The 10,265-nt window shown below is 43.6% G+C and overlaps 1 protein-coding gene across 1 annotated transcript in view; it reads left to right on the top strand.

Moving 5' to 3' along the window:
* FBXL7 (F-box and leucine rich repeat protein 7) overlaps nucleotides 1–8,668 on the top strand; it is a 288,381-nt gene extending 279,713 nt beyond the window's left edge. Inside the window, exons 4-5 of the mRNA XM_008637189.2 lie at nucleotides 399–1,010; nucleotides 5,581–8,668. Of these exons, the coding sequence (XP_008635411.1) occupies nucleotides 413–1,010; nucleotides 5,581–6,317 (1,335 nt within the window). The 5' untranslated portion in view covers nucleotides 399–412 and the 3' untranslated portion in view covers nucleotides 6,318–8,668. The remainder of the gene's footprint in view (nucleotides 1–398; nucleotides 1,011–5,580) is intronic.
* Nucleotides 8,669–10,265: the final 1,597 nt, after the last annotated feature.

Genomic DNA, 10,265 nt, shown 5'->3' with positions numbered 1-10,265 from the left:
CTGAATGGCTGAAGGAGCTGAGAGGTGAAGGACCACAGTATTCTCTTCCCCTAAGAGCCCACAGCTGTGCCAAGGTTATGGACAGTTGCTCTCTGGCAAAAAAAAAAAGCCTGTGACTCAAAAATACTAATTTCTTGCAGTGTTTAATTAAGAGTATAAAGAATTTAAATCCTTGGATTTAAAAAAACCCTTCCTCTGCTCTCTCCTCTTCAGGGCTCAGAACTGCATTGTCTCCTTTGCTCACATGGCTTTTGAAATAGATTTTCTCACTCGCACTGGTAAAAGTGACTGCTTAACCCCCAACAAACCCCAAACAAATGGGCTAGCAGGGTGCTGTGCTGTGCAGAAACCTTTGTGTCTGTCCAGTGCTTATTGAAATCCTGTGTTCTCTCTTCCAGATTCCGACCTGAGCATGCGAACGCTCAGCACACCCAGTCCAGCATTAATATTTCCACCAAATTCCCCTGGGTTCCAAAATGGCAGAGGGTCGTCAACATCTTCATCCTCAGTCACTGGGGAAACTGTTGCCATGGTCCACTCGCCACCTCCAACCCGCCTCACCCATCCTCTCATCCGGCTGGCATCCAAGCACCAGAAGGAGCAGGCCAACATAGACCGGCTGCCCGACCACTCCATGATCCAGATCTTCTCCTTCCTGCCCACCAACCAGCTGTGCCGCTGTGCCCGCGTGTGCCGCCGCTGGTACAACCTGGCCTGGGACCCGCGGCTGTGGAGGACTATTCGCCTGACTGGAGAGACAATCAACGTGGACAGGGCTCTCAAAGTGCTGACCCGGAGACTTTGTCAGGATACTCCCAACGTCTGTCTCATGTTGGAGACGGTAATTGTTAGTGGCTGCAGGCGGCTCACAGACAGAGGACTCTACACCATTGCCCAGTGCTGTCCAGAACTGAGGAGGCTGGAGGTGTCTGGCTGTTACAACATCTCCAATGAGGCAGTCTTTGATGTCGTGTCACTGTGCCCAAACCTGGAACACCTGGATGTGTCAGGTAACAGGGAATGCTCCAATACAGATGCCTCTCATGTTTGTCATACCCCACAACTGCACACTTACCCTTTCTGTGCTGTTTTTTGAAGTAGGAATGCCTGTCTCCTAACACAGTACCTGTGAGACAGGCAGCACTAGAATCTCAGCGCCCCTAATGCCAGCAGCACCTCTGGAGTGGCCAGGCCTCTTCCAAAGGAGGTGAGCTAGCAGAGATGGCCTGTTGAAATGGCATGAGGAATTTTTACAGATTTTTGCATAAAGCACCCATAGAAGGGCCCACGTTGCAGTCAGTGCTACATCATGTGGTGAAGCCTAGTTACTTCAGCAAGATTTGTTTCATCTTTTTCACACACCTCTATATATATATATATAGGTAATGAATATATCTGTAACCTGGTAAGTGACTTGAGAAGCTGCTCAGGATAAGTGCAGGCTTTTTTTCTGGGTATTAATGTCAGTTGTCATCCCTAGTTAAACTTCAAGGTCCCCTTGTTTCCATTGCTATTTTAACAAGACTTAGCCAGCTTGAACTTTTCTCTTTTTTCTTCCCTATTTTTTATATTTTAAAGCTGCCGTTGCAGCTGTTTAGATCAGCAGAAATGTTTTAGACAATTTTCTTCAAGCCTGATCTGGGGAAACAAGATGTTTCCCAAGGTCAGCTGCACAGAATTTACTCTCTGCAAATAGGTTGCCACTTAATGGAAAGGATGTGGCCAAGCAGAGCACTGAAGCAAACTTGCTGTTCAACATTTGCTTTGTGATCTCATTTGTTATCAGTCTAATGCCATCATAAATCATCCGAACCAGATTTGCCATTGCAGAGGTACCAGTGGCAACAAGCTGGATGAAAATAGGGGATTAAACAACAGGGGCTAGGAAGTGGTGCTATCAAGTCACTGGTACCAGATCAGCTGCTTTTTCCAGGGCTGCCTATCTGGTGCACACTGATTTGCATTCTTTTCTCTGCCTTTTGATTTTTTTAAGCTGATTTATCCAACTCTCTCACCCCATTCCTAGGATGGCAGAATGTCATGGAAGACATCAAAACAAATACCAACAAATCAGAATTATGCACTTTTTGTGATTGCTTTCTGAAAACTGTAAGGTAATAAGGAGTCTATGGAACTCCACAGGAGTCTATTCACAGTGACCTTGTATATGAATTATTTGTTGTTGGTACACACTGACATTAGTTCTGGATTGCTAATCACACATTCAGGTTGAAGCATCTCCAGTGCCTGGAGAAAATGTATGTACCTGTGGGATTTAGAGCTAGAGCTTTGAAGCTCACACCCTGGCATACCTGGGGGCTTGTAGGTTGTTGAAAATGCTTTGGTCCACAGCTCTTCTTTATGGGTTTGCTATAGACCGAAGACGACTTTTTCAAAAGCAGGGAAAAGATGATACCAGGTATTGAAACAGGTTATTTTGGGGTCTATCTTCATTTGTGGTTTTCCTAAGCCTCTTACTCTCAGACCCAGAAGATAATGTCTGTCCCTAAGAGCTCATCAGTTTGGTATAAAGTATGTAGGGAACAAATAAAATACCCGTCTTCCTTGAATCTTGTCTCATCAATGAGATACGAGAGTAATTTTAATTTCTTTTTTTCATAAGCTGTTCTTTCTGTTTGGAGCATGTAAGGGAAAACTCCTGATTTTGGACATGCTCAGAAGTCAGGGTGTTTGGGTTCAGGTATAGCTTTTGCTGCATGTACTTGCATGTGAATTGAGGCTAATTGATCTCTAGGCTCTTGTTTTGAGTCCACTTTTTTCATTCTGATGTGGGTAATTTTGGAGGATGTTTTGGAAGAGGATTCCATTTTCCCCTGCTTCTGTCTGTAGTTATGAGGACAAGGCTTGCACCTACACACTCAAGCAATTCTGAGAACAGAAGTGGTTCACTGGTTTGGTTCTGTACTGAGCAAGAGGAGGTGGGGATGTGTGCTGGTGGGTGATGCTAGTTAATTAAATCCCAGTTCACAGTTGTACAGCTAGGTGAATTGTTTTCCCCTTGGATGGCTACTTGGCAGCAAAAACATACCAAAATCTTTAATGTCAAAACTAGATGTTTGTATTAACTTCAGGAGCTTTCCACAATGTAAGTTCTGTCACTGTCAGCATCCGCTGTGTGGGCAGGTCTGAAATAATGCTAGAAGTTGGTTGAGCTTGACTGCAAGTTATTATCTAACACACTAGCCAACATGTTCTTCAGTCTGTTTGGATGTTTCTGCTCCCTTTTAAAAATCAGTTATACTTACTTTATGGAAAATCCTGTTACAAGAGCTTTATTTTTACGTTTTGTATTATTTAGGACAGAAAAATTGTTGCGGACCCAGGAACCTGTCATTTTGCTAAAAATCAGGCAGTTCTATATCAGCACGGACTCTTTTTTCTGGTGAAGCCATTTTGAATACCCTTCCCATGAAATGTTTTACAGTGTAGCCAAAGTAACTAGACAAGGCAATACTGAGCTTGTCAAAACAGTGATCACACGCTGATGTGTGCGATTCCAGCCGCGCTGCGAGGCTTCTGACACATTCACTCTCCAATTATGGTCAGTAAAGCTTCTTGGACTCTCAGCAGACAGAATGTTCTCCTTGGCCTCATGGACGGATCATTCTCACTAAACCAGATTTAAAATTGAGTTCTGGTCAGATTATAAAATATCTAGACTGACTTCTTAATCCAGCAACCTCCTCAGCCAAATGCAGCAGCAACAGCTACATCAGGTGCAGCAGAACTCTGCCTAGGTGCCAGCTTCTTCTGTGGAACTCCTTTTTTGTATTTTGTATCACCTACTTCAAAGACTACACTAGAGGAGAATTTTTTACACCATTCGTATTGTACTGCTTCTCTTTAGAAAAATCCTTTATGTTACTGAGTGTGTATATAGTACTTACCTGAAGGCAAAAGTATTTCCAGAGATTGCTCCAGAGCACAGACGGGTCTGAAACACAGTCTGAAGAGAAAATAGCATTCAGTTATAAGACGTTTGTTGAATAGAGTGTTTTGCTTCAAGGTCTTGATTCTGCATGACCTGTGGGCAATTTTCCCATTTAATTTTCTGAGGCCTAAGGTAAAATTTGCATCTGTTCAACTAAATTTGAAACCCAAATTAAAGAGCCAGCATAAATTTAACTGATGAATGTAGAAATCTAGTTGCAGGTGGCAAACTGTTTCAACTCCATATCCCACGATTCTTACGTTTGTGTGAGTCCACAGGGTTATCTCAAGCGATTTTTTTTCCTTTTTGCTTTTAAGAACTGAAGCATATTCATACCTCCCACTAAACCTCTGAATGACAACCTGTTATAGCAAGTGGTATAGCTTTGGGTCATTTAAGTTTTTCAGGCATTTTCCATACATCATCTTGCTCTTTACTTCCACACTACAGGATTTCTGCAGGATTTCCGATACATGGAGCTCTAAGGTCATCACTTTTTATGAGTCACTTCATACTGCTTAGCCAGTGTTCCAGCAATACAGAAAAGGTCTTTTTATTTCTATGTGGGGGCACCTTTTTGGGCATAACCTGCAGAATTTCTCTGAGTAGACATTTATGGCTAAAACAGTTGGGCCTCAATCACTAATGGGTATACTCTCCCTTCTTTCTTGCAGCTGTTCCTAGCTATGCTAATGCAAAGTGCCCAGCTGAACTTGGCACAGCTTAAGAATTTCCCTAAGAAGCCTGACTGCCAGTTTGCAGTGCAGCAGAAACCACACTTTCCAAAAAAAGCTTTCACTCTCCACTGCGCACTGGGTAGAGGTTAAAAACGGGGAAAGTCTTTGTGTTTTTCGCTTTAATCGAGTTCTTTGTCTTTGCCTGCAAGGTCTGGTGTTTCTCCTCTAGTCTAGTAACATCCATTCATGGCCAGACTTTCTCATTGGACACAGTCCTTTTCTTTGTCTGCTGTGTCCCTGCATGCCCTTACCAGTCTGGTGGCTCCTACCAATTCTCCCTATTCTCCTTAGGTTGTCCGAATCTCCACCCTTCTGCAAGCACACAGTTGTGCCATAGTTTTGCATCCTTCCCACATTGCAGGCTTGGGGCTGGATTCACATCTGTTCTCCAAATGCTTGGGGCAGGGGAGGGGGGGAAGGGAGCAGGGTTGTGTTTTCTATAATGAGTTTGGATGGTGAAAGAGCCTCTGATGTTGGTTTGCAAATTCAGCCAGTCAGCAGTGAGACTGACTTTGATCAAAAAACTGCATTTGTTGTCACGTAGTATCATTTTCTCTGTCACTGGGTTTATATTGCAGTAACAGATCATAGGCTGTCCCTACATAGACCAGGACCATCATTTTACATTTGGGATAAGGACAAAATCAGTCTGTTGCTTTCCCAGTGCTCACAAACTCAAAGCAACCTCACTGACTTCACTGGAGTTTATTATTTCCTCTGGTGTGGGGACTCAGCACAGCCAGCCAAGAGTAGTCAGTCAGGATGATTCCACTCTTGCAACGTGAAGATACCTTCATCACGTCCCGCACACCATTCCACACCCAGCTTTCTGGTCCTGCTGTGAGATTTGTTTTTACTGCTTGCTTAAACTCACTGTGTTTCTCCACTTAGGCTGCTCCAAAGTAACGTGCATCAGTCTGACTCGCGAAGCCTCCATCAAGCTGTCTCCCTTGCACGGGAAGCAGATCTCCATCCGCTACTTGGACATGACAGACTGCTTTGTCCTGGAGGACGAGGGACTGCACACCATTGCCGCCCACTGCACCCAGCTGACCCACCTGTACCTGCGCCGCTGCGTCCGCATCACCGACGAGGGTCTGCGCTACCTGATGATTTACTGCACATCCGTTAAGGAACTGAGCGTGAGCGACTGCCGCTTCGTCAGCGACTTCGGCATGCGGGAGATCGCCAAGCTGGAGTCGCGCCTCCGATACCTGAGCATCGCTCACTGCGGCCGCATCACGGACGTGGGCATCCGATACATAGCCAAGTACTGCAGCAAGCTGCGCTACCTCAACGCGCGGGGCTGCGAGGGCATCACGGACCACGGCGTGGAGTACCTCGCCAAAAATTGCACAAAACTCAAATCGCTAGACATCGGCAAGTGCCCTCTGGTCTCAGACACCGGCCTGGAGTTTCTGGCCCTCAACTGCTTCAACCTGAAGCGCCTGAGCCTGAAATCCTGTGAGAGCATCACTGGGCAGGGCCTGCAGATTGTAGCTGCCAACTGTTTTGACCTGCAGATGTTGAACGTGCAGGACTGCGAAGTCTCTGTGGATGCTCTGCGATTTGTTAAACGACATTGCAAGCGCTGTATTATAGAGCACACCAACCCTGCTTTCTTCTAAAGGGACACCCCACACCTGTCATTGCAATGCAGTATTAAAAACACTGATGTATAAACACACGCTCCCATATTCAGTAATGCTGTCTTTTCTGTCGCTCACGGGAGTCAGCTTTTCTTGTACCTTGTGGGTGAGGGGGTTTTCTAGAGGACTATTTTGTTTGCTTTTTGTATGATCACTTTTTAAGGTGCCGTGGGTCTCTGTGGAGAGGCTGCCTTAATGCGAAAGCAATGAGTGCTCAGCATCCCTGATGGGGTGTCATTTCCATAAGAGCCATAATCTTGTCCCAGGCTACAGTAGCTGCCTCCAAAGGAAATAGCACATAATCCCTCCTTTGGAAATGCTACTAAGATGTGTCAAATACATCTGAATTCTAGCTGTGCTCATGAAGCTGACTATGCAATACTGTGTCTGTGTTCCCCAACTTTTTCCAATATGGCTGATAAAGCATCCTCTTGTCTCCACGTAGTTTCTCTTTGGTAGTCATCCATTGTAACCCCTCAGGAAATACTGGGTAATGTTCTTAAACATACTCATTTGAGGCAGAGTAAGACCTGCTGGCCATTGCTGAGCACTTCTGTGGAGTGAATCTGGAGATTGTGCCCATGCATGGATTCTCTTGGGAAGCCCACCTCCAGGTCGCTACTTGCCTTCATTTATAAATTTGTCCTCTCCTGCATGTGTAGTACCACCCTCTGGTAGTAGATAGGGACTTCTGGCTCTGATAAGCAGTGACGTATTCACATGAGTGAAGGAGAACAAATGGGATATTGGTGGCCTGGCAAAAGGAAAAGCCAGCAAACCAGCCTGAGGAGGTGCTGTAATTCTGCTACAAGCTGAGATAGTACTGTAGGACAGCGGGGAGGCTCTGAGACATTGTGGAGCAGCTTGCATGGGGCAGTCCCAGTTGCTGTGCTGCACGGCTGTCACCAGAAATTCTGGCTTTGTCCCTTTGCTGTACCTTTTCAGCAGCTGTGGCACCGCTGCAGTGGATGTTCCCTGAGCAAACCAGGCACATGCGTTGAGGCAAAGTCAGTATGTGCCTTAATACACTTGGAAACCTGACCCTTTTCTGTGGCCTTCCAGTTCAAAGGATAGATGGCTGATCTCAAAACTTCAAAGACATTAGCCTGATGTTAGATAACACCCCTGGGGGGGGATGGGCTTGGAGTGTTACTCACATTAGATTTCAATTTTTTGAGACTTCGGCTGTGTGTCTTTCCTTAGGCTGGAGATAACAGCTGTGTTCAACAAAGAAGTAAACACCAGTGTTGCCCTGTGACACTGGGAGCTCCTGGTGCTCTCATGGTCACTCTTGCTCTTGTATGAGCAGGAGTGTTTTGGAAGTCCCCCATCTCACTGGCTCCTTCCCCAGAGTGTGTGGTTGATTCATGGTTACTTTCTTCTCAATTTTCTGGCAGCTGTTTCTCTGTATTTTCACATGCAATGCTCAATGAAAGCCAGACATGTGAGGGGTGATGATATTTTCAGGCAGACCCCCTGTGCCTGACTGACAGGTGAATTCATACGTTCATCTCAAACGCTGTAAGTGGCTCATAAGAAGGGAAGCACTGTGTCTGGTTTCCATAAGCAGTAGTTCCATCATCTCCAGACAATACTAATAAAGTCAGTGGTATGAAGTGAAAATCAATATGCTCAAGAAAAACATGTAACTGCCGAGGAAATACTTATAACAATGCTCTCTCAAATCGCAAAACAAAAAAAATAAAATAAAAGGGCAATGGTTTGGACATGTCCCTGGAGAGGAAACTTGTCCTGCTGCTGCAAAAATTCCTGCAACTTATGTACATTACTCCAATTTTGGATTTTTTAATATACAGGATGGCATCAGCTCTGAATTATAAATTAAATTATGCTAAAGCGAAGAGGGCCATGGAAAATGAATTTTTCATTGCTACTGTTACTGGTCAGTGACTAATAGGGGGTGATACCATCCCTTGGACAGTCAATTTCATTTGGGTTTTCCTTTCCATATTTTTAAAATAAGATATTCTTCTCCAGCAAGTAATACAGTATATTTTATCCGAGCCAGCTATACTCTCTGTTTATCCTTTATCTAAAAATGGCCTCAAGCAATTTAAATGTTGAGCCCTGAGGATGGTGGGATTTTGAGCCATTTGCACTCGTGAAATATAAGGCCTCACTAGTAACATTTAATTGTTTATTGAAATAATAATAAAAAAAAAAGCTACTTTTCTGGCTATGTAAAATGGAGTGAATACTGCTACATGGTTTTTTAAAGTTTTTAATGTTTAAATTGGCCTGTACTGTACAAATCTCACTATAAAGCCTTAATTTGCTACCAAGAAATAAAGCAATATATTGGTAACTGATGAGCATGCAGCATCATTTGCACTAACTGATTAACTGCTGGTGAAAAAAGAAAAGATTAAATACTTGCAGAACTTGAAAAGTAGGTAGGTGATTGAGTATATCAGCCCATTAGGTAGGTGGATGACTATATTAAAAGAAGGAAAAAATTTATTATGGATTATGACCTTGCATATCTCTCTCTTTAAAATTTGATTTTCCTCATGTGGTTCTTCTTGTCCCTGAAACATAATCAGAAGCTGGAAGTGTAAGTAAAAGAAAAAACAACATATAAAAAGCACATGTGTAAAAATTTCGGGAGGGTCTCTGCATTGGTTTAAAGGCATGTTAACATATTTAAAGGGAAAAGTAAAATGGAACGACTGAAAGGGTAGAGCCCTTACTGGAGCACTGCTGCCTTTTGAAAGCTCTAAAAATCCTACTCTGGGGGGCACTGGTGGAAAGTTAATAAAGGTAATTTTTCTAAGCCAAATGTTTTTGAGTACATAGTCTTACATGATCTGAGTTGGTACTCTGAGACTGCTACTTACTTCAAGAAAATTTGAACTTATTGATACAGCTTGCCTGATTTGGCTTTTAACCTTTTTCCTATGTCTACTTCCAAAATGACAGAACCAAAAAAGAAACTGAAATAGTGCATGTGGAGCTGAGTTTGCTGGAAGGGTTGCAATGTGTGACTGATGTGTCGTATAGTTTAGGGTTAGCAAAGACTATAAATTTCCTGAGTGAAAACATAGGTAATTCTTGAACCATAAAATTCAGGCTCACGCATTGAGGCTTCTTCTGCTCTGCAACAGCATATGGTGATCTCATCAAAGAAAAGCAGCAAAGAATCACATCAGTTGGACTGGCATGTTGTTTATGTCTCTGGAATCATTTGTGTCCTCTAGAGAGGGGTCTCTTAGAAAAGGCACATCTAAACTACCATGCACTGTGATTATAGCCAAAACTCAGCATCCAGGTATTCATCCTTCCCTCGGCTTTTATAAAAAGTGGAACTGTATTTTTCCTGTTAGCAGCATGAAACTGATGAGAAGTGCAACACTTTTGCCTCTCTCAGCTGTGCTCATCTGGCTTCCTACAGAATGCAAAACAGCTTATGTTGGATGTCTTGAACTCAGAACCGTGGTCCAGACGGAAACCTTCAGTAGTGGCTTATGTAGTTTCTCAAAATTCTAGACTTTGAACTGAAAAATTAAAAAGCTAGTAAAATATCTAATTTTAGCACTAGGCTTGAAGCAGGTCCAAACTCTTATTAAAAAGAAACACAGTGATTATTTGGACTGCAGGCTGTCCACCCCTCAGCTGCCAGTGTTAGTTTAGAGGGGAAAAGTTCTCTGACAGAGTTGGTGCATGGCTCCTCTTCCCCAAGCTTTTCCCAGGAAAGTTACCTACCCTCAGTTTTTTATAATTTTGTCAGTTTAGCTATTCATGCTGAAACTTCCCATGCTGGGCTTTGAAAATGTTAGTTGAAATGGTTCATCTGGTTCTGTAAATAAAGCTGGAGGAAATGTCATTTTGCTCATGTTAAACTCCAGGTGACCTTTCCTTTGAAAACGGTCCATTGCTCTTCATCTCCTCAAAGGCCTTCAGAGTGAA

This window comes from Corvus brachyrhynchos, unplaced genomic scaffold, assembly GCF_000691975.1.
Source record: "Corvus brachyrhynchos isolate BGI_N302 unplaced genomic scaffold, ASM69197v1 scaffold23, whole genome shotgun sequence".
Taxonomy (NCBI): Eukaryota; Metazoa; Chordata; class Aves; order Passeriformes; family Corvidae; genus Corvus; species Corvus brachyrhynchos.
Note: the sequence above shows the minus strand (reverse complement) of the source record. Positions and strands in the feature narration are given on the sequence as shown.